Genomic DNA, 26,051 nt, shown 5'->3' with positions numbered 1-26,051 from the left:
CTGATATTGGGAGAACAAAACATGAAACTTAGTTATGTTAGACCAACAACTGATCAGTCACATTTAACCCTTTCACCCCTATTTAGATTTAGTAAACTCTACCATGCATTGATCTAGATGAGTCCATTATGGTCTACAGTGGTGAAAGGGTTAACCAATTCTTTTGGAAATGTACTCAATTTACCTGTAGGAAGCGAATGAGATAGGCGAGGACCAGCCTGTTGATGTCGGGAAGTTTGTTTACGACCTGGATTGCGGCCTCTCCATTGGAGTAATTTTCGATACACTCCTCATAGAAGTGCTGGGGTATAAGGGGTTCGTGGAGCTCGCGGTACCAGAGTTTGAGGAGGGATGCTGGGATGTGAGGGTCTATACAGTCGGTGGGCAACATCCACTGGTCACACTTGATCTTCAGGGAATTCACCTCATCTATATCACCTGGCACTCTGTAACACAAGGGTCAAAATCAGGTCATAGGTCACATAAAAGTTCATAGAATTTATCAGTGTTAAATCTATGTGTGCAAATTCAAAAGTTTTATGACCTAAAGTATGACACAGAAATCTAAAAACAAGTTCAGTTTTTATGAAAAACAAAAAGGTGTTATTGATACCAACCTAAAAATACCCTCTGTTTCAGCACCATTGAGTCTAAGCACCTCCTCTGACAGTGCCACCTGTATCCAGGGTATCCGTCTCTCAGGGAATCGCTCACTCTGGAGCAACATAACATCCTCAAGCGTGCTTCCGAACATGGAAGGGCAGAACACGGATTTCTGTGTAAAATTAAAAGGATTAACAATCTCTTTCACAGAATGAAATCGTTTAAGTGTATACACGAATAAGGAGGCTCAAGGAAATCGTAATTTTGTTATATGTATTTATAACCTAATTTTGTTATATGTATTAATAACATCATTTCGTTATATGTATTTATAACATAATTTTGTTATATGTATAAATAACATTTTTTTTTTATGTATTTATAACATAATTTATATACAAAACAAATATTTTCAACAAAGAGTATGTATAAACAATAACTACGTTATATGAGATATGCCGTCCTCCCACAACCACTATAGATTTCTTCTCTCCCAACTCATTAGATAAACCTGCTAGGAGTTGGTAAACATGTTTTGGTTAACCACTAGTGGGTAACACTTTTCACTTTTTCACCTGGTAAATTTTTAAATCACAATGTCACATAACAATGCTTTGTGACCGCATCTCCCAGTGTGACGTCATTATCATGGCATTTACTTTACAGGTCAGAAATAGGGATCTTGCATTTGCAAGTGAAAGATGTGGTTTTCTAGATATAATATGAATGATATGGGAGGAAAAAGGTTCCCGAATTTGAGATTGCTGGTTATCAGGCCATCTCACTGCCATAGGTAAATTTTAAAATTGTGGGAAAAAAAATTGGTAACATTTCATGTTTTTATACAATCTGAAAATTAAGTTAGACAAACTGATAACCATTGGAGAACATCTATGTATCATTCTTTGCAGAGCTTTATTTTTACAATCAGTTTCTGCTCTTACCTGTGATAACATTTCTCAATGGCAGTAAAGCCCACATTTGCTTGTATCATTGCACTCACCTTAGCCTGTTCAATTTCTTCCAGTGTTGGTTTCCTCTGGCCCTTCTTTGGTCCTGACTGCATTGTCTTGTCCAGTCGTCGCTGACATTGTGCTGCAAAGTGGCTGATGGGAACCTGTAAAGACATGGGTATAACCTTGACATCTGGTGACATTTGTAACAATAACCCTGATTTCATCAGGTAACATTTGAAACTATCACCCTAATTTCATCAGGTCCCATTTAAAATTATCACCCTAATTTCATCAGGTCCCATTTAAAATTATCACCCTTACATCATCAGGTAACATTTGAAACAATCCCCCTAATGTCATCAGGTAACATTTGAAAGTATCACCTTAATGTCATTAGGTAACATTTGAAAGTATCACCTTAATGTCATCAGCTAACATTTGAAACTATCACCATAATGTCATCAAATGACATTTAAAACTATCCCCCTAATGTTATCAGGTAACATTTAAACTATCACCCTAATGTTATCAGATAACATTTGAAACTATCACCTAAATGTCATCAGGTAACATTTGAAACTATCACCATAATGTCATCACATGACATTTAAAATTATCACCCTAATGTTATCTGGTAACATTTAAAACTATAACCCTAATGTTATCAGGTAACATTTAAACTATCACCCTAATGTTTTCAGGTAACATTATATAAATATCACATTCATGAGAGGGCGATATTGCATATTTTCACCCCAAGGAAGCATTGTTAACCGAGGCGAAGCCGAGGTCAACAATGCTTTCCGAGGGGTGAAAATATGCAATATCGCCCTCTCATGAATGTGATTTTTATTTTATTATACCGAGTGTCATGTTTAGGTGTTTCACCACTTCACCATTTTTAAAGGTCCTTGTGTTGATTTGACATAAACCAAGACTTCATCTCAACAGTTGTCGAATGAACCAACCATGAATGTGATTTGATAACACCCTGGCACTGGGACGAACCGTGCACGCATACGTTTGGCGCATGTAACAATTTTTGGAATAACACCCAGGCACTGGGACAAACTGTGCACGCATACGTTTGGCGCATGTGATATTTTTTGGAATGTCACCCTGTCTTCTTTATCTTTGTAAAACGAGCAAGTAACATTCAAAATGTTTACATCTTTCTCAACTAATCAGATTACGAGATTTTAACAGAAGGTATAATAATTGAAACTATCACCCTAATTTTATCAGGTAACATTTAAACTATCACCCTAATGTTATCAGGTAACATTTGAAACTATCACCTAAATGTCACCAGGTAACATTTGAAACTATCACCATAATGTCATCACATGACATTTAAAATTATCACCCTTATGTTATCTGGTAACATTTAAAACAATCACCCTAATGTTATCAGGTAACATTTAAACTATCACCCTAATGTCATGTGACATTAGAAACTATCATGAATCACTTGAAACCTCTCAATGAAACATCTGTTAAACACCTTGTATTTAATAGAGGTTAGTGAAATTTTGACCCATCCCAAAATACCCATTTTACTTAGTTTTGTGTCTGTCTGTTCAAAAAAAGAGAAAGATTTCAATAAAATATTGAAATGAATATAATGGTAGCTATATACATCTCTTTCAGCAAATGAGATAAGAATATCATGGTTTCAGAAGTTATATTCATCAATACAGCATTGGGGAAAATTTTCTATAAGCTACAGTCAGGATCTGTCATCCAATATGGAGTCCAGTATTGTTAATTTTTATACGGATTTCAACAACAATATATCAGCTGCCTGCATTAGTAGCCATGGCCATGCTAAAGGAGTAGTACTTATGGTGTATAATAGCTATCCTAAAGACAGGTTTAGACGTAGGTTGGGGAATAGTTTTGGGTCATGACAGGAGAGATAGCTCCCAAGGAGACATGGAAGACTTGGAATGATGGATGGATTTTCATGCTTACTCTCCATAACCACAGTTGATTTTTTCAAAATTTCATGTGTATATTATATGTATTGAAAGATTAAAAAAAAATAAAAAAATTGTTTTAGTCTTTCAGTGTTTATTTACACAGAGTGTCAACACCTTCAAAACTCTTTTAACTCTGTAACTGTGAAGAAAAGATTAAAAGGAAAGGGTACAATATTGGTTGAAGCAAATGTAGATTTTTTACAATTACAATAGGATGGTTGCAGATGGAAAGGAAATGTGGAAATTTCAGTACATCATAAATATTCCCTATATATCTCATCATAAGACAATATTATTCCCCTTTAAATAAACATAGTTATCACCATTGATTCCCAAAAAAAAACAAAAAAACTCCATGACAACAGCATGCAGGCGGTGAGTGTGACGTGAAGGATTATGTGATGATGAACGACAGATAATGACCTTTCCTGAACAGCAACATGTAAATATAAGTGCCCCATGCATGTATACGCCATCTGGCATCTCAAATAATCCTACCATATACCCAAACCGTTTCCAATGGTTACCATGCATGTCAGATGGTTAATAAGACCTTCAAGTCCACATGCACGACACCACAACCTACCTGTTTGAAATGGATCCATGAGTACCCTTGGAAAATGTCCAGTTTTGACATGGATTGGGTTTTCTAATGAAAAAGGAAAGGTATAAATGTTTAGGGATTCGGATTGTCCAGAGGAAGATGTTGTGTTCGTTCAGGCATGTTGTGTTTACTCATGCATGGATCCAGTTATAGACTCTGGTGTAGGTACGTAAATGAATTCATGAAATCTTGACTTCGACACATTGACCAGCAGCGAGAAAAAGTGCCATAGATGAGATGGAGTATTCCCATTAAATGATCAGTATCCAATTTTGGCACATGTTTAAACAAGAATTACTGAAAAATCGTTTACCTAGGCAAAATGGGAAACATGAGATAGTTATACAGCTGGGCAGACTAGAACATTTATGATAATATCTCTATTCAGGACAAAAACCAAGTACAGGAGATCTTCAAGACAACTAGAACTATAAGCCACTAGTAACACCTCCCCATAACAAAAAAGTCAGATAGCAACTATCTTATTCAGACATTGTTGGGGGAAATGAGCAGAAGACCGGAGAGAGATTCAAGGTTTATCTAACTGATGTATAGATCAATTGATGTTGAATTGATATTTTTATTGAAATGAGTTTTAAGGGTAATGTAGACAGCTAGTCAAAATGACAAAGTACAATAAAGGGCAATAACTCTGCCAAAACTTGTCAAAACAAAAGGATGGAAGAAGGGTGCACAAGTAATGAACTTCAAAATGAATTGATCATATGTAAAACATTTCATTTATATCAGTATAGCGACCAAGAAGAAGCAGTAGTGACAAATATCAGACAAGCTGATTCCCAATACCACCCTCCCCTCCCTCTTAAGTCATTTTGGGGGTGGGGGTGGGAGGGGTGTGTGGGTGTGGGTGTGGGTGTGGGGGTGGGGGGTAATCCCCCTCTCTTGTAAGTCATTCTTGGGGTAGTGGGGTATACATTGTACTTATGGATGAGTCCTATTCCTTTTGTGGTAAATGTATGAGCAAGCATACACATGGAAACTGCCCAGAAAGCACTTGAGCACGCACACACACAAAAAAGTTCTGCTCCCAAAAGCTTACAGAACATTTTAGCAGAAGCTTTCAACAGTGTGTACTTGTAGCAGAAGTTGGGATGTGTTAAAACAATTAATCTCAATAACAACAACCAGCTTTTAAGCATTCCTAATAAGGAAAATGTTTGACTTTTTTCTCTATAATGGTTTTCAAAAAAAAAAAAGAAAAAATCCTCTCACATAAAATTTGGATACTTAACAATTTCTGAGAAATTCTTAGTGCCCTTAGTGATCAGTTCACCAGTGAAAGGAGACTGGCCCTGTGAGGTGGCCATTACTGACATCAAACCCCACTGTGAGTTGACCCTGAGATTTCCCTACTGTAAATTTACCTTTGAGATTACCCCACTGTGAGTTGACCTTTGAGACTACCTCTGCCATGAGTTGACCTTTGATATTTCCCCAATTTGAATTGACCTTTGAGATAACCTTTACCATGAGTTGACCTTTAAGATTTCTGTACTGTGAATAGACCTTTGAGATTACCTCTGCTATCAGTTGACCTTTGAGATTTCCCCATTGTGATTTGACCTTTAAGATTATCTCTATCATGATTTGACCTTTTAGATTTCCCAACTGTGAATTGACCTTTGAGATTTCTTCTGCCATGAGTTGACCTTTGAGATTACCTTTGCTGTGAAATAACCTTTGAGATTTCCCCTCTATGAGTTGACCTTCGAGATTTCCCCTCTGTGAGTTGACCTTTGAGATTTTCTATGTGAATTGACCTTTGAGATTACCTTTGCCATAAGTGGACCTTTGAGATTTCCTCACTGTGAAATGAAATTTTGAGGTTACCTCTGATTTAAGTTGACCCAAGAGATGACAATTGCTGTGATTGTATATGTGAGAAGAACCTTGACCTGACTTGACCTCTAATGAAACACTGGCTATGATTTTACTTTGTGAGTAGACCTTTGAGCTAACCCCTACTGCCAGTCGACCCAGAAGGTGACCCTTGCTGTGATTGGACATGTGTAATGAACCTAAATTTGACAAGACTCTTGAGCTTATCACAGCTGTGAGTTAAGCAACGAGATGACCTTGCTGTGAGTTACTGGTGACATCACCTAATCCAAGCGTTGAACCAGCAAGGTGTTGACGAGTTAGATGACATTATTTTGTGGCATGACGGTAGCAAACAAAGCGATGAAAGCGAATAAAAATAATAACAGTGAGGCGTACCGCACATACGTTAGGCAGATCGATGATGTCTTCAGCATGTCGCTGAATATACCCTTCTAGGTACGAGTAAAACTTCACTGATGGCGGGAAGAAGTTCAAACAAATGGCCATCAGCTCCCAACCTCTCTGTAAACTTTCTCTGCAAAACAAAAACAAATTAAAATATTATATAATATTGGTACAACATCCACTTTTTTAGTTTTTATATTGACATCTTTACATTGCCAAACCTCTCTATAAAGTCAAAAGCTTGCTGAAGAAAAGGCGGCAGTATAACAAGGTTTTGCTGTGTATTCATTGTCTATTCACTTGTTTTATGACACACTGCATTTCCATTGAAAGAATGCAAACAATGACTGTTAGGCAAAGTATTTTATCTCAATTGGGTCAGAAAACAGTACTTGACTTGAGTAATAAGATTTGCTTGATGGACATCTTGACTTGGCAGGCACGTAGATTGTCATCAACTTCCGTTATTACTTACGAATTCATTCTATATATGTGCTATAATTTTTTTATAATATCAAGGAAGTGCATTTTGACCTCACTGATGATGTCACATCTGCAGACTTTTATCTAACGGGGAATTTTTCTGTGCTATTTCTGTATTACACCAGTGTTTATATTAAACTTAACTTTCTTAACATTTTTAAAATTATAATTGGAAATATCAAATAGTTTTCCCAGTATAAGTGAATTTTGATAGCTTGAAAAATTGGTTTTTAAGATGCTCACGATTTTTTGACAGGCAAATAAACATGACTGAAAACTAAATCAAGAAGACTTACTCTTTCCTATTTTCAGTTGTCTGTTTACAGATCTGCATGTAGATTTCGTCTCGAAGATTTGCGACATTCCATCCCTTGATTACGATTTCTTGTGCAGCCTGCATTTGAGAGTGCTTTCCCTTTCTGTCACCCATGTAAATTTGGATCAGTGTCAAAGGTCAAGGACAATAATAACATGTGACCTTGTATGTATGCCACTCAGTAACTAGCAAATGTAGATGTGCCAATGTAGATGAAAAATGCTAACTTTCAAGGTTAATCCAGTATATTGTATTTCAAAAATAGTTAAAATTTTAATGACACAATAAAAGCATAAATTTGTACAGATATTGTGAACCCCATTATGAGTCTTGCCTGATCTGAAATATCTGTAATACAAGAAGCCAAGAGAACCTGTATCACTCACCTGGATATTTAAGCAAACATTGAAAAATGTTCCCAGTAAAAGTAAGTTTGCATATATTACCACATATTAAGTCTCCTTGGCTTAAGAATGCTCCAGACTAAATGATTGAGATCACTTAATTTGTACTGATGGAGGAATTTCAAGTTTTTTTCTCTCTCTGGCTATCTCTATTTTATACTACTCTTTCCGAGCAGGCTTTGCGTCAGGTGAGCTAAAAATGAGTGACTGACAAAAAAGGATATGTTTGAAAACGTCACATGCTTCTTTCTTCACACCCTTGTCTTCTGTTCGGAGAATCGGCTTCTGGATAGGGTCCTGAAAAACATGAAATTGCATTCAAGTTAAAAATCTTGACAAAAAAAACCCACCAAGATGTGGGTATGTATTATGTATTATTGATTGTGTTACTGTCAGTCTACTTCTGTGTCCGACAGAATTAAGGTGTTGAATACATTACCTTCGGTAATCGTTTTCTTCTCGTCAACATCATTGTTGAAATTGCGTTTCTTTTCAAGGGAAGATATCAACCTTATACCTTTATGTTACTGAATGTACTACTTTTACTCTTGGCAACGCTCATACAATGATTGGAGTCAAAGATTCACTACGAGATAAAATCAATACACAGAAATTGATGATGCATCAATTCTTTGGGTACTATGTCATGAAACGTTCAATAAATTGGTCTACTTTTGTGTATATAACACAGACATTTAAGATGTCGACCCCTGGAGGGATGATTACAACAAGTCAGGTTGTACAGCACATCAAAGACAATACCTGTCCCTGACCAGTTATCTACCTTGACCGTAATACCAGTAGGTCTATATTCATGTACAGACATATCCCTGGGCTAAAGAGATGCTATCTAACGTCAAAACAGGAATTCCAGTCTACACAAATAAATACATATCGGTCATTCAATATAGGTGGGAACAAATATCAATGTCACTGACATGTTCAATTATACTAGAAATAACCTTAGGCAATTTTGTTTGTGTCTGTGTGTGTCTGTAAAGTGTTGGTCTTACATGGTCTGTTTGTAGTATAACCCTCACTAGATCACATAACCAAAGCACAGAAAGGTTTAGGGAGAATATAATTACCTACATCAATTATCTAAGTAGAACAATTGATAATATTTGACATTATGAAATTCACTTTAAAAAAAAACGTTGGACTTAAAAGTCATTTTTTCCACCTAAGTAGATACTGAGCCTGCTAACATGAATTTCTCATAGGATTTGACCCCAACTTCAGATGATATCAAGTACAAAAAAAAAATGAATCTTGTTAATATGTAATAGAAATTTTCTGGAATCTCTCCATTTCTATCACCTTTTTGATCTTCGTCACAATTTTTATAATGATCTAATTTGGAAACCCCCAAATACCTAAATAGGAATCCCAGATAAGTGTCCAAATCTGTCAATGGACAATATTCTTAATGATTTGGAGTACGAATGGGTTATAACAAGTACAGTATAAATATCCCACACACATTAAAGTGTCCTTACCACCCCCCATCGTTACCACGATAGATATACAAGTACCTACACTTTACCCCAGTCACACCAACTTAAGAGTGTCAAGCTGTATTAGTCAACACCAGCCAACTCAATGGCCCGACCAACAATTGATTCCTGTCTGAATGGAAAGGGTTAAAAGATTCCAAACCTACAACATCAATGGCTGATTGATGATGACTGGTGAGTGGGTGTGAATTCGTACCATTTGGATAGCAAGTGTTGAGAATGTTAACATTTTAATCAAAGATAAAATAGAAGGAATTAAATAATTCATTGGAAAGGTGGTTAACCCATTAGTAGCAGGACTGGGATGTGTGATAACCGGTGAACTGGTAGCTTAGATAGTTAGAATGTCTGTTTAGAGTTCAGAGGTTCTTGGTTCAATTCCCAGTCCAGACATGATAAATCAAATGAATTATCTAGTGCTACAAAGTCTTTCCATGATGTCAATTAAGGACTTATCTTTCTATATGTAGATACAAAAAGGTTAATGTTAACTTCTTCATCTTCTGTCAATGTTATTTTTTTCAGGTTCACAAAACAATGCGTAAAACCTCATGAAAAGTCCATAATTGTCATAAAGAAACCATTGAATTTAAGGTAAGAGGTACCACTACATCAGTTTTAATTGTTTTTGACTTGCAGTATTTCCCCTTTAATATGGAACAAAGATAAAGTAACCAAAAGTAATTATTCTGACTTAGAGTAACTTCCCCTGTCAAGCCAAAGACATTGTAGCTCATAACTTGGACACACATTTTGATGTAGAAAATTGATCATTCCTGGATTGAAACATTAGTGATGAGTAGGCTTAGCAATGTAAAGGTCTTAAGTTCTACCTCTACAATTTTTCCATATTCTTTTTTATTTCTATTTTCAGACCTTCAAATTTGGAACAAGCATATTTAGGTAAAATGCATTGCGACAAGTGATGGAATAATTCTTTTGAAAAGGAATTAAACAAATATTTCACAATAGTGACGAATGTGAAAAATGGTTTCTTTTGTTTACACCCTTTACCTTAAAGTGAGAGGAAATAAAATTAAACTGAATTTTCATGTCCAATACAAAGGAGAAAATATTAAATGATAACACGAAAGTTTACCTGAAACGCGAAGCTGGATTCTGTACAGCTGGTGCTTACTTCCCTATAGTCTTCAGCTTCTATACAGTTACCCATTGACACTGTGATCTTACGGAATGATCGGGGCGTGCATCCAACACAGTCTATCTATTTATTTTGATCACATACTACTCATCCTTCAGTTTATATACGTGTTCCTTTTTACATAATTACCTAAGTGTTATATAAATACCCCAAATTTCCAACGTGACTCGTTTTTTAAAGTGCTAATGAAATCCTTTCCAAGCATGTGACTGTATATACACCTACAACATTCAGAAATGTCGGCCGGAAGAAAAATTGTGAGATCAGGATGTGTGGCTTTCTAGATAGGAAACATTAACAAAGGCTGATGAAGCCCGCCGTCACCAACCCCGGGATCTACATGCAGACACCGGGACGGTATATCCATGGATTCACGCAACAGGAAGGGAGGGGTCACTTTACCATTAAGTCCTTGGTGATCGACAATTAACATATTGTACATACAGAACTTTTCGTGACTAACCGTAATGATATATTTCTATATTATTGGCTAATCTTATGGTCACTGTGCAAAAACTGTGCTATTGTTTAAAAATAACTTTTTGCAACTATTCTGAAAATTGATTTTTTTTAAATCCAATTGGCAGGCATGGGTCAAGCACTTTTAATACGCTGAAGTTCTTGGTGCCGGACAAATTACAAACTGTTAATAAATAACTTTTCTTAAGTGTTTTAATTCTTATGGTCCTGTACTAGGGTTTATAAATAGCTTTTCGCAACTATTCTAAAAATACATCTTTTGTAATCAAATCTATTAGTCACCTTGCTTGGACAGGCAAACCACAAATGGTCATCTTGTATGGATTTTCAAAAGTCACAAGCATAACATTGCAGAGACAGTCTCACCTTTGACCATGTCAGCATGGTTGCTACGGAAACTTTTTTCCCAAAGAGTCCTTTTTTGTGTCGATTCATGTACTGTTGAGCATAGTTCTCAATGTCGCTGTCGGAGGGCAGCTTTTGTTTCTGGGACAACGGGCTTGCCGCTCGAATGGGAGGAGCTGTACCTGCTCGCGTCTGAAACAATGACAACTACAAAGATTTATTTAAAGAGAAACACTATAATTTATTTCATCATACAACATAATATGTCTAAATCAAACCCTGAGTAATTTAGAAACCTGTATATACTGGACTTTAAGCTAAGCTAAGTTGAAAATTTCGCCCTCTTGGCCTTCCATAATGAGGGCCAATTTATCATTAAAACATTGTAAACTACATAACATACATCGTAATTAAATGTGAAGGGCGAATTTAATATTGGCCAAAACTGGATTTTGCCGTCGAAGGGCGCAAATATGATATGGCAGAAATTTCCCGGTTTACAGTACATGTATTGGTTTACATAGGTTTCATTTTAGAGTGTAAACATCAATCGTAAATACGGTCACTTGGTTACACAATGTAACCATTAATCATAAATAACCTTATCAATACCTTTCCCTAACTTTCAGTATACAACTAATTAGCATATTTATCCTCTAATAAGCCAAATAGGTCAACATGATCTGCATCTCAAAGTTAGGATGGGCTTATTACAGGACAATAATATTTGGCATTTTTACTTAATTGCAATAAGATTTTTTAAGAGCTTATAACCAGATAAGGGCTTATTGCCTGATAAATATGACATAAGGATAATAATTGACGGTAAGTAGCACTCAAATTATTAGGATATTTTATCTGTATTTTGAACTAAAACCAATTAACACATTTCTTTTGTGACCAATTATATAATTCATCAGTGCATTCATTCTGTTATAATTTGTACCCAGATAGGATCAAATCATAGTGTGTCAGTACCAGCTTCATGGTCTAATGATCATACTGTGTCAGTACCAGCTTCACGGTCTAATAATCATACTGTGTCGGTACCAGCTTCACGGTCTAAGGAACAAAGCATACTGTGTCAGTACCAGCTTCATGGTCTAATAATCATACTGTGTCAGTACCAGCTTCACGGTATAATAATCATACTGTGTCGGTACCAGCTTCACGGTCTAATAATCATACTGTCTCCGTACCAGCTTCACGGTCTAAGGAACAAATCATACTGTGTCGGTACCAGCTTCACGGTCTAAGACACAAATCATACTGTGTCAGTACCAGCTTCACGGTCTAAGGAACAAATCATACTGTGTCGGTACCAGCTTCACGGTCTAATAATCATGCTGTGTCGGTACCAGCTTCACGGTCGAAGGAACAAATCATACTGTGTCAGTACCAGCTTCACGGTCTAATAATCATACTGTGTCGGTACCAGCTTCACGGTCTAAGGAACAAATGAAACTGTGTCAGTACCAGCTTCACGGTCTAATAATCATACTGTGTCGGTACCAGCTTCACAGTCTAATAATCATACTGTGTCAGTACCAGCTTCACGGTCTAATAATCTTACTGTGTCAGTACCAGCTCCACGGTCTAATAATCATACTGTGTCAGTACCAGCTTCACGATCTAATAATCATACTGTATTAGTGCTAGCTTCATGGTCTAATATTCATACAGTGTCAGTGCTAGCTTCATGGTCTAATAGTCATACTGTGTCAGTACAAGCTTCATGGTCTAATAGTCATACTGTGTCAGTACCAGATTCACGGACTAATAATCTTACTGTGTCAGTACCAGATTCACGGACTAATAATCTTACTGTGTCAGTACCAGTTTCACGGTCAAATAATCATACTGTGTCAGGACCAGCTTCATGGTCTACTAATCATACTGTGTCAGGACCAGCTTCATGGTCTAATAATCGTACTGTGTCAGTACCAGTTTCACGGTCAAATAATCATACTGTGTCCGTACCAGCTTCACGGTCTAATAACCATACTGTGTCAGTACCGGCTTCATGGTCTAATAATCGTACTGTGTCAGTACCAGTTTCACGGTCAAATAATCATACTGTGTCAGTACCAGCTTCACGGTCTAATAATCATACTGTGTCAGTGCTAGCTTCATGGTCTAATAATTACATATCGACAAACAACTGGTGGACATCGCGGTAGATAAGGATATCAAAATATTTCTGACATTATCATCAACTTTATTCGTAACAATTATTTGTTTTACCTCATGAACACTTGCTATAAATTCATTTTAATCGTAGTATTTTTTTACGAAACAATATTTGTTTTATCTTGTGAAAATTTTCTTTGAACCTTATCGAACATCTGTTAGTTTTATGGCCATTTGATAATGTATTCAATGTTAAAACTGAATAATAATTCAGGATTGTGTGCAGAAGTTAGAAAGGGACACTTATCTCCACTAGTTTGTCAGCTGTGACAAGCTCTTAGAAAGTTGTAACTTTTGTCAGTATTGATGACCATTGTTTTTTTGTAATTCTATTGTTTTCTTATGAAATTATGTGAAAAAAACATTTGAAGGATAAAAAGTTTTTCCTCAAGGCTTTTCCATCTGTTCATACAGCTTGTGTTACTATGTTCGAAGGGAGGTAACTCTTATTGTGCCTACCTGTCTGTTTAGAGATCCTATGCTGGGACTAAGGGAGACGTTGGCATCGGATTGAGATGGGACGACCATTGAGACAGGTCGTTGTTGAATGACGTCAGGCTGGTGTACAAGGTAGCCTTTCTCTATCACTGGGCTACCCTGAGAGGAATCGGCCATTTCAGGATTTTTTTTCCGTTTCAAAGAGGAAGGGTGCATTTCTAGAGCTAGTTCCTGTTGGATTCTTTCCTGTATTCCTGGCGAGGAGGAGAAAACGTTACTGTTTACATCCTCATCGTAACTCTCGTTTAATTCCACTGAAATGCAATGTCACACGATTAGGAGATGAGACAATGACCCACGTGCTGATGAGTCAGGATAAACCTGAATCACTCATCTTTAAATTACTCTGATAAAGGCAGATATATTTATATCACTGATGCAAAACACTTAAACACAGTCAAACCCTGTTATATACCAAACAAGGTTTAAACATATTACTAATTCATCAAACCCTGTTTAAGTACATAACATCTTGATACTAAATAAATCTTTTTTTTATACTGAATACACCAAATCTTGTTTCTTTACTCATTCATCCCTACATATCTAAACTGGACTTGCCCAGTCTTGGATTTGGTAAGGTTCAAGTGTGACTTTAGGGGTGAATGGGTTATTAAATCAAATGATGTTATAAAGTATATCAAACCCTGTTACTAAAATTGTCACATCAAATTAATGAAGTATATCAGACTTGTTCTGACCATGCCTATATACAATGATCCCTGCCTATGGTCTTAAAGAAATGAAGCTATAGTGAAAAGTCTACAAAAAGTTGGTGGAGCCAAAAATACAGGTAACATTGGTGTACCCTTTCTTCTAGACGTACCTACATGTGATGTTGATAGACTGTTGACTTCTAATTTCTTATATAAAGTTTAAGGAGCCAAACACCTAATTTTACTACGATTATTTACAGACTGAGGGATTGACTCATCCGTTTTGTCATTGTGACATAAAATATTATTCCGGGGCTAAAAAACATATTATTATTTATTATTCAGAACCATTTTTATTATATAGAGATTCCCACATTCTAACATTTCCTATTCATATCAAAAGTCTGCCTATATATATATATATATATATATATATAGTAGATAATAAATAAATAAGTCCTTGCGAAGGAAAATATAGAATAAAAACAAATTTTTCAGATCGTCCGCTAGGCCTTTCTGCCTTCTAGGGCTTCTTCAGGCGGATTATATTATTTAATTTAAATTTTAATTTGGGTCCAAGAAGTAATATAGACGGTAAAATCCCATATAACACTGGATCCTAATGGAGGTATGTCCGTAGGACACACTGTTGGAATTACTTCTTTGCCCCATATATATATATATATATACAGTGTACAATCCCCACTAAATGTCACGATGAAATGGCCTTCATTTAGGCAAAATTTCAGGATAATGTTAACAATATCACAAGGCTATATCATCTACTGTTTATTTTTAATCCTAATAATGACATTTTACAGCCTGAAACAACAAGCTTATATCACATCGATGCCAAAAAAATATTCTAACCCCCCCCCCCCCCCCCAAATTTCCTGTGTTAAGTGTTTTGTGCAGTGTTATAAGGCCTATATAATTACCTGTTCTAGATGAATTTCCTTCAAACATATACAGACATGACCCGGTCTTATTGTTTGTATACAACACAGCCACCTATATCTATATCAGGCTAGAGATAACAAAGGACGAATACACTAGATATACAGTGGTTAAGGCCAAACGTTTTTTTCTTCGTTTAAAATTCTATTATCTATCACCTTTCTGTTTTACTGTGTCCAAAATCAGATTCAACTTAATTTTATTTGTTAATTAATAATTTTTTAAATGTTGATAAAAGTGTTATGTAGTTTTGTACACAACCTTTGTAAAAAAAAAAAATACAATATTTTACCTAATTTATGTTTTTAAAGATGCATGAATTAATTGCACTTGGCCTGGTATTGACTCTGTCACCTACACAGGACGTTTATATATATTTACCTCACCCTAAACAATATCAGACACGGTCTTGCATTACCTCCCTTTACTTAGATGTTGTCCAAAGTAAACAGGATGTAATCATCACCCTTTAGTCAGCAAATATTTCCAATCATAAAACCATTGATGATAATTTTACATGAATATATTTTTTAAAAGTGAGAATAAAATCATTACTCAAAAATATAAAGAAATTTGTTCACATTATCTTACAAGAAATACAATTTTCCTTTCAAATGAAAATGATTTTTTTCTATTTACCTCCAGGTTGAAAATTTGAGTTCTGAATCACAGGAACAGTATTCATGGAGTTATGTCCCCTGTCTAGATGTTGGTTATACTCCAGGGTAGAGATGGGAATACCGTCATTAAGATAATTAACATTGTCAAGGATATTCTGTCGGTCTTTAAGGACCTCACGATAATGGTTAGTGTCTTGTTGGTATTGCGCGGGGAACATTGGTACAATTTTTTGGGGAATATTTGCATAATCAGCATTGCGCTCACTGTCTGAAGCCCTATAGGAATTTTGTGATAAACGACTTCCGGCTTGCTCCCGAAGCATTTCTTGATCTTGAAAACTACGAGCTGAACTACGCGATGAAACACTGTCCTGAAATGATATTGTACTGTCATGGGTGTGCTGAAGTCGTAATGATCCTTGTGAAGAATGAATGTCCGAGGTATTCCGCGATGAACCTTGGGAAGACTGGGAATCTGACAATTCACGATTCCGAGATGAATGAGACGTTTGACTGTCAGTCCGTTCATGTTTTATCGCACGTGTAGATGAATGTGAGGCTTCACTGTCAGATCGTTCGTGTGGATAGTAATAATTGTCAACATAATCTCCAGGTGCGATTTGAATGCCTGCAGAGCTGTAAGTCAAAGGTTCCGCAGGATGGCCCTCGGCCATTTGTTGTTCTACATTGAGTCTTTTGTACATAACAGAAGGCGTGCCATTACGTTTAGGTACACCAACGTATGCTGGGTTTGTTCGTGGAAATGCCCTTGTTTTTGGTTTCAGGGGACTGGGACTAACATTGCCTTGTTGGTTCACAATATCCTGACTGAACGGTATACACTCGGGTTCCCCGCGAGATGAAGACGCCGACGACATACCGGGGCTGTAGAGCCGTTCATGCAAGTCATGCATGAAACTCTCTGGATTCATACCTAAGGGTGGCGTATAGGACTCCGATCTGGTCCCATATGAATCCGACTTACTTCCGTAGTCACGTTCTGTGAAGCTACCTTGCCTCCCCGCCTTGTGCGGGTGGCCATGTGTGAGATAGATGTCGTCACGTGCACGGTGATCTGTGTAGCGGTAACTACTGGATCTACTAGGAGGTGCGCTATGTTCCATCACATTCCTCTGCATGCTCTGGGCACGATGTAAACGTGGGGAGTCCATACTTCGCGGGGACATCTCGGTGGATGAGTCCCGCCGAATAATACCCCCGGAGATCGTAGGACTGGAGGAGGAGTAGCCAGCTGTGGTGGACTGAGACGACTGACTGCCACGCCGCCGCACGCGGTCACCATTGACTGAGCGGTCCTTAAGGCTGTCATGGTGACTAGAACTACTGTGGGAGGAGGTGGAGTCCTGTCTCTGGAACCTCTGCTGTAACACAAACGAAATATAGCATTAATTGTGTCATTACCCACTGTAATAACTTCAAAGAAATATGGTGTTCAGAGAAGTAATGTTACTATTGTAAACAAATTATCAGTAATTACTCCTATTCTGTGTAAAGCTATAAAGTAAATTTAAAACATCTTTACAATTTTTTTAAATGCAATTAAAGAATTGTCAGCAAAATGCTGTTATGAATTTCAGGCTACATTCATTACGGATTATGCAATGTAGTTTTTCCTTCTTTTTTTTCTGGAATAAAAGGGCCTAGTACATTGTTAATTTTCAATTATTTTTAAAGATTAAAATGACATATAAATGTCATCATACTCATTATCAATGTAAGCCCTTGTTGACCCATCAACTCCTCCCACCCCCTCCAATCACCCCCACTACCCTCCAATCACCCCCACTACCCTCCCACATACTTTAACACAAATAAAGCCAACCTACTCAGACACCTAAACAATCACAAACAATATTCATAAATATTTATAAAACATCAAGATTTTTCAGCCAATGAAAATCATCAAGAACTGTGTCAAGTAAGAAGACCACATGCCATTTGATTGGTTTACCTGAGGAAGAACTATCAGCACGCAGAACAAATCCTGAATCAGAGTAGGGAAACTTGTTCCCCTCCAGTACATGTTTCAATAAACAACAATGAACAGGTACTTCCTAGACAGGTGTCCTCAATCAAGAGGTTTCATAAAACACAGGTATTATTTTCTGTGTCTGCCCAAACTTGAATGATGGTTCCTATATACAGGTATCCGCTATGTAAAGGTTGCACAAAACACATGCAATATTTACTATAGCTGTCCATACTGGAAAGGTGGTCCTTATATACAGGTGTCCACAATGTAAATGTTTCACACAGCACAGGTATTTAGTCGTCGAGGCCAGCTAACATTCTCCTCTCCTTATGATCACATATTGCATCTAGATGTCTGACATCAAGTCGGCAATTAATTCAACTTTAATATATATTCTAAGTAAGCTATGAAATTGTGGCTAATCTGCATTTTTATAAGCAAGGTCAAAAATAGGATTTCTGATGTGAAAAGACACCAAATTTTAATGGGGCAGTTCTGTGTAATATGACACAGTGCTATCTCTATACAATTTATTTGACACAATGTAACATCCCAAAATACTCCTTGTAAGTCACTTTCAAATGACCCCTAATGTAACTATACTCTAACCTTACGGTAGCCAAGGTTACCCGGTACAGCGATGCATTTAGTACAATCATAGGGAGGGTATGGTAATTATTTGGTTAAAATGAAAGGTCTGAATATATAGATATAAACCCTATGTACAGTGATGTAGATAATGGTGATAGCCATTTTGTAGTGTTCAAATAACCACTTCCTGTGTAATTATTATAAGCAACAGGAAATATGTCAGGGTATAGAATCTGCATTTAATTAATCAGATCAATAATCTACAATGTTGTTGCTTTTCATTCAAACTTCCTGGGAATATTTCCTGCTGTTTTTACACTTAAAATAGCAAAAATCATGCACAAGCTTTTTATAGTGAGGAGTTGAATACCAGTGCATAGCTGCCGCAGAAGATTCCGCTCCAGCTCAGTAATACTTTCACCCCGTATATTATGTAGCATTGCTGAAATAATATTGTACATTATACAATTTGCAATGCACTTTTGCTTGAAAGCCACATTTCAGCCTTAAGTCTACAGAAGATTCATCATCCTGTGTACCTATCCTCTCTTTTAACAATATCCTTATAAGGAAATCTTTGAATCCTGCCTAGAATCTAGAATCCTTCTTCCTCATCAAGACCAAAGCCCCAGTGAAGTTCTCGGCTTTATTTCTGCAATAACCTGTACATATATTTACAAATACACAATTAAATCTGTTAAGAAATTATTTCTTAAAATTCTCCTGCATACTTAAGAACCAAACGATACAATACCCGGGTTTTCCAGAGGTAAGCCAGCTTTACAAAGCCCATCCTTCTTCCTGCAGTTAACCCTGTCTATACAACATACAGGAAGTTGGGTAAAATATTCCCCTCCCAAACATCTAACAATCTAATCCCCTCCCCCTCCAGGGATTTCACAGGTATATGTATAGCCACCTTATTCTTAGCGTGTGTAGTCTAGATAGTAGTTGTGGAGAGATTAGAGAGGAATTTAGATGAATGAAGACTCCAGGATATCGTACCCTGATGGGGGCTGTGCTAATGATTAGGCAGCAGGGGTTCACTTGATTGGATCAGGGCTGTACCATCAATACACTAGGGATTACACAGGCTGGTTGTGTATATACATGTTCATATGTATAATATATATTTATATGAAGAAATATTCGTTCGGGAGAGGGACTGGAATAGGGAGGGGGGGGNGGGAAGGAAGGAGAATTATGAGGTAGATGGAAGGAATGTACAAGGTAGCTGGATATTCACACATATGAAAGAATATTGAGGAAATATTTGAAATACAGCTGGAGAAATTGGAGGAAGATGGAAAGGGATAAACAAGGAAGTGAAATAGTGGTAACAGAATGGCACAGGGAGTGTGTGTGTGTGTGTTTTTTGTGTGTGTGTTGATGATAAGATTAAATATGGGAGTGGAAGACTGAGGAATATGAGGGAGAAACACATAGGGAAGAAGACTGTAGGTGCTTGTTTATCACACAGTAAGATAAGGTACAGCTTTACCATTACAGCTTTACCATTCTGCAAGGTTTTATTAACACTGCTAGAGTGCAAATCAGTTAAATTCTCCTCTACACCAGAAAGAAGTACTCCTCATAGATTCCATTTTCGTAGTTTCTCAATATTTCACTGGTTATAGCTTGCTAGATTACTATGGAATGTTGCTGACTAGACGGGGAAAAGTTCGCTCAATAAAGCTGAGTATCTTTTAGATCCACACACCCGATTATTCAGGTTCTAGTTTTTGTAGTCTCCAGTTGAGGTATAAAATGTGTCAAAATTCAACAAATCAAATTATGTTAGGCTTTTAAAATACATAAATGTATACTGTATTGAAATGCCAAAATGACAAGAAATATTTTTAAATTCGCTATAAAAATTAGTTAGCAAATGTTCTATAAATGAAAGAATCAAAGTAGATCATGTAATTTTTACATCCCGACTACTAAAGATTTTTGTGATGTATGTGTTATTCTGAAAAACACTGGTCCGGTATTTTTATAAGAATTCTGTAAGCTATATGGACAGTGGCTGTCTGGTGGTGATCAATGAATTTTAGAGAACAATGTGAAATTGTTACGTAAAACGTTAAACAATGCCTGTGAAGTGTTTTTACCAATAACAAATTGTTACATGCTTAGTAGCATGCTCCTACAGATATATTGTCTGTGATGTTATACACAGCCAGGAATTTACTGATCTCCACTCATATCCTCAACTTCCCATTTTGTTGTTTACCCACACCTCAAATGTAAACAGTTTTGTGAAGGAATTTATAAAAGATATAAGCTTGTTTTCCCAAACTGTACGAATGGTATGGTATCTCTATGTTGGAGTATCCAAACAAAATTCTGTTAAATAATTTTTGGAAAAGATATTTCTGAATTCTAGGTATAAGTAGCATACTAAGTTAATTAATTCTTCAGTGTATAAACTAGAACACTGACAGGTACCCCCCCCCCCCCCCCCCCCCCCCACACACACATATTTCATTTTGCATGGAACTACATGTAAAAGCACAAGATATATAATGGTTGAACTAGGCCCCTCAGGTCCAGCATTACCCTCTCTGTACCCAGATCAATCCTGGATTGGCTAAAGTTACCGGGTTATTTGTCATAAATCCTAACCTCTGAGATAACTCATTACTACGATTGGCCTGCAGTGACTGATAGGTTCCTATTATCACCTTTGACCCCTATCTACTAATGAAAACCCTGACCCCAAACTGACCCCCAGGAAATACATGCATGTGCATCGTCCCTGACCAATCAATATCAGTGTCTATGCCTAAAGCAACTGTTTGTTTCGATTCCATGATATTATCATTATCTGATACAAACTATTGCTTATTCTTTCCGTTTTAGCGGCACATTTGAGAGATTCTAGATAACCCTACTAATGAAATGCAGATTTCCATCTACAAGCCTTAACTCATTCACTCCTGAAATTTCATAATGAACTATTTCAACCTTTGAATTGGAAGATTTCAACTGCATCTTCTGGGGTGAATGAGTTAAAGACAAAACATATTGTGGAAATTTGTTTCTGCTATCGGCACCTTCGAGTCAACTATATTTTTGATGCTGCTTGACATCATATTCAAGGGGAATAACTCTTTATTAAAGGGAGACACCACTGTAAGATTTGTTTGAGTTTTTTTTTTTTTAAACAAAATAACTCTTATTTTTTCCTTTGTGAGACTGGATTAGATCAAAAGATTTGTTAGACTGTATTGAATGGAATAATTCTGCTTGATTTTTTAAAAGGCATAATAAATTACAACATATTTATTTTTCGCTGAAATGAAAACTATATGGCATTGACGATAAAGGTAACAGTAGAAATTTCCTGAAAGAATTCTGTTGTGTGTGAGTAAGAGCATTTGTTTAATTCAATATTATCTTTCTGTACCTGACATTCATTTTCATCTTAAACATCTGGAATGCTAAATACACAGATTCATTCAGGTCATATGGCTGGGGACCTGGTTTTGCCAGCAATAAATAGTCACAGAAAAGTCTTACTTCAATAACTAATGCATACACAAGGTATTTAAATAATTTAGAAATATTCTAATCTAATCAATATTTTTTTTAATGATCCTTTAATTATCTTTTTGCTTTATGTACAACAATAATCAGTAAGGGTGCACTTCTAATGCTGGTAAGTTAGGGAGTTCAGAATCTGATGTGATGTGATGTGACAATGGTCAAGTATGGCACTACAGTAGCTAACATGACCCTCCACAAGGTTCAGTATTGAGACTCAAGAGGCTGATTTGAACCCAACAAAGGTTAAGTAGGAGACATGAGCAGCTGATGTGACCCAGGGGTACATAATGATAGAGTTATTGAGTTGTAGACATTAGCAAGTGCCTCCCAGAAGGCTAATAGAGCAGCAGAGTGATAGCATGGTACAGAGCTGGAGGTCAGTCACACAATACTGTCAATGGAACTTGCTTCTCCATTGACTTTCAAGGAAATAAACCTAACTGCAACATGTTTTTTTCTTACTTTCTTACTTTGTTTGATATGTACCTCCTTTCAAAAAGAGCTTTACACCTAAGGATGTAAGCTACCTTACTATAACATGTACCTCCTTTCCAAGAGAGCTCAACACTTAAGAATGTATGCTACCTTACTATAACATGCACCTCCTTTCCAAGAGAGCTGCACACTTTAGGATGTGTGCTACCTTACTATAACATGTACTTCCTTTCCAAGAGAGCTCAACACTTAAGAATGTATGCTACCTTACTATAACATGCACCTCCTTTCCAAGAGAGCTGCACACTTTAGGATGTGTGCTATACCTTACTATAACATGTACCTCCTTTCCAAGAGAGCTGCACACTTTAGGACGTATGCTACTGGACTGTATCATATATCTCCTATTAACTCATTCACCCCTGAAAGCACATTTGAACTCTTTCATTTCAAAGGTTGGAATAGTTCATTATGAAACTTCAGGGGTGAATGAGTTAAGAGTTATACACTTCATGACATCATGTAGGTAATCAATTATCATACAGGAAGATGAAAAGATAGAAAAGACATTATGAGTTTTTGGAAGAAATTTAAGAGAAAGGGATAGAAGAAAAGAAGGAAGATGAAATATGGGAGAAAAACCCAGCAAAATTAAAGAGAAAGATGACATAAGGGAAAGGGAACATAACAATATCCCTACATAATGAAAGAACAGCAGAAAAAGAAATAAATGATACTGGAAAAGGAAGAATCACAAGAGATGATGTTAAAGATGAAAGGGAGAGAAATAATATAAGGATGAAATTAGGAAGGAAGGAAGAGGACATTGTGGACAAGACAAGTCCTATATTATCTATACGTAATGATTTCATGATTTGATCACCCAGCAAGCCTACATCAATGGAACGCTATTGTCTGGAGGGGACTGTTTAATTATGGATGGGGTAAGAGTGGGTTGGAACTAATTAGGTCGTTCCCACCGGTCACACTGACCATATGTCATAACCTACACCTATATCACTAGTAATGATGCCCTGCGCTGTGGTAATCATGACTGGAATGTGAGGATGCAGTGTAGCTCTCCTATTATCTAGTAGAGGACCTTTATCCTGATAGGTCAAACCTGGTATGCAGTGCTAAAGTAGCCCCCTAGAACCCAAATAAATACATCTACTGGTATTGTAAAGCTAGTCAATGGACACAATTTTGAAGCAAATCAAACTCATGGGGGATTTTTTTTATATATATAGATTTAAGACAAAATTTATTGAAATTAATAAAAATAAAATAAGTATTACAAGCAATCTATAGTCACTGAACCGCAGACAAACTTAGGTATCACAAATGATCAAAGGGCCAGAAGTCTGTATAGAGTGGGGCATGAGACCCAACTTCTGTTAACTCATTCACCCCTGAAGATACATTTGAACTCTTCCAATTCTAAGCCTGGAATAGTTCATCATGAAATTTCAGGGGTGAATGAGTCAACAACACTGTGCTATCCCAAGAAGCATACACAAGTTGGCAATGGTATACAAGATAAACCCAGACAGAGTGAAAATCTGACGGATTTGCCTGACAAACAGCAACCAAACTACAACCACAAATTATGGTAGCAAGTTTTCAGATAAAACAGGAAGTTAAATCATTTGTCGATGACGAGACCATCTCCATTTCTATCCTTGTATAAACTGCTGTGGGTCATCTGATCTGTATCATCTTGCATCAATGAATGTCGGTTACATTATAATCAACGAAGCCTTTGAAATTTTAATATTGATCTGACGTGATAACCGGCTTTACAGGTAACGCTGCCCTGTGGACTTCTCGTATAGATTAATTTATATAGACCAATATCCCTTCAGACCTTTTGCTTTGAACTTATATAGATCATTCTAATTAACAATACACTTATACCAAACCCCAATAACATTATAGTGTGTTACAGATACAATGACGACTACACAATGACACACCGACATATCCTGCCGACTTATTTATTTATCTTTTTTTTCGGCCATAGAAACATTTACAATGGATGAAGTAGTAACTTTGTTTGCATATAAAGTGTATTAGCTTTCCAAGGTTGCGACATTGATGTAGTTTTACACGGGAATCGATAATGAATACAAATACATACTACTTGACTTCAATGTAAATGTGGGGGTTTACCCAGCTACATAATGAGCTTAGGTAAATTGGGAAAACTGGAAAGTAATAAAAAGGAAGATATAATCTTTATTGGGATTTTTTTAACAGTATAATTGTTAACTGCAGTGCTGGTTCTTGAGATTAACATCCATGTATTCTAAAGATAAAAACGTTGGGTTGTTTTGCAGATTGGAATAAGTCTGTACTTTGCTAACATCCTGAGTTTTGTAAACATTTTGTTGAGTAAAGATTGAATAAAACACGAACATTTCTTACAGCAATTTTAACATCTTTATTTATTAGTACGATCCAAACTTTTGTCAAATATTTCCAATATTTTATCTAAAATCTTTTTACTAATTAAACATAAAAGTGAGTTAAGTCGTATAAAGTGTGTTCCCGACTACCCCAAACTAACTAAGTCTTTCTCCTTACATATTACATAACTGCAATTCTGAAACAGGTGGGCTTTCCAGATTTTAAAAAGATTTATAAATAGACACTGAAAATGCTTGTCAACCTTTTTCCCTATCTCATTACCTAACTATTTGGCATGGGAAACTCACATTTGAAACACAACATGGACATGCTTTGCCAGACAGGTCAAAGGTCATTACATAAGGCATGTTTCCCATAGTGCAGTTTGACAAACCACTAGATGACAGATGGAGCTGTACCACAGAGATCTGGTCAAAGTTCACAGCACTTAACTTGTCTCAAAATACCCTTCTGTAGGCTGATCCGGCTAATCTACCCTGTAGAACAGAATGGATCGACCCAGACCAATGAATGGGAGATCACACAGATGTTACATAGAGGTGACTGCATGGTAGCCACCTCATGAGTTAATTTGAAGATGTGAAGATATCATATACCAGAAAATAGTATGACTCTATAATGGCCCAGACAAAAGTAAATTGGTACTTTTTGTGCTCTGTGTGAAAACAAAATATTTGTCCCATTCACATTCCTCTCAGGCACAGTATGCTAACACCCAGCCTACTCAAAACCACAGTTTTTCGTATAACATTACTTGAAGTTACTGGTTGTTGACTTGAACACTCCCCCCTCTCCAGCCTTTCACTTCTCATCTATAAGTTCCCCTAGTTCCTTCTTCTTGAAGACATTGGATTGGTCTGGCCAATATAAGCCACCCTGCCAATTATGTACCTGTTTTTTATTTATACAAATGCCCCCAGACCTGGGATACAAACACCCCTACCCAAGGATACAAACACCCCCATCCAAGGATACAAATATCCCCACCCCAGGATACAAACACCCCCACCCCAGGATACAAACACCCCCA

At 36.7% G+C, this 26,051-nt stretch overlaps 1 protein-coding gene across 12 annotated transcripts in view; it reads right to left on the bottom strand.

The window, feature by feature from the left end:
• LOC110450043 (rho GTPase-activating protein 39-like) overlaps positions 1-26,051 on the bottom strand; it is a 170,690-nt gene that overhangs the window by 8,187 nt on the left and 136,452 nt on the right. For 7 of the 12 annotated variants that reach the window (XM_021497271.1, XM_021497269.1, XM_021497265.1 and 4 more), the window contains 10 exons: positions 16,040-17,402; positions 13,749-14,041; positions 11,121-11,306; positions 7,820-7,892; positions 7,172-7,319; positions 6,384-6,522; positions 4,128-4,190; positions 1,607-1,720; positions 618-775; positions 185-446 (listed from right to left, as the gene is read on the bottom strand). In XM_021497271.1, the coding sequence (XP_021352946.1) occupies positions 185-446; positions 618-775; positions 1,607-1,720; positions 4,128-4,190; positions 6,384-6,522; positions 7,172-7,319; positions 7,820-7,892; positions 11,121-11,306; positions 13,749-14,041; positions 16,040-17,402 (2,799 nt within the window). The remainder of the gene's footprint in view (positions 1-184; positions 447-617; positions 776-1,606; positions 1,721-4,127; positions 4,191-6,383; positions 6,523-7,171; positions 7,320-7,819; positions 7,893-11,120; positions 11,307-13,748; positions 14,042-16,039; positions 17,403-26,051) is intronic. The other 5 variants (XM_021497267.1, XM_021497268.1, XM_021497266.1 and 2 more) reach the window with 5 other exon arrangements.

Source organism: Mizuhopecten yessoensis, unplaced genomic scaffold (assembly GCF_002113885.1).
Source record: "Mizuhopecten yessoensis strain PY_sf001 unplaced genomic scaffold, ASM211388v2 scaffold4947, whole genome shotgun sequence".
Taxonomy (NCBI): Eukaryota; Metazoa; Mollusca; class Bivalvia; order Pectinida; family Pectinidae; genus Mizuhopecten; species Mizuhopecten yessoensis.
Note: the sequence above shows the minus strand (reverse complement) of the source record. Positions and strands in the feature narration are given on the sequence as shown.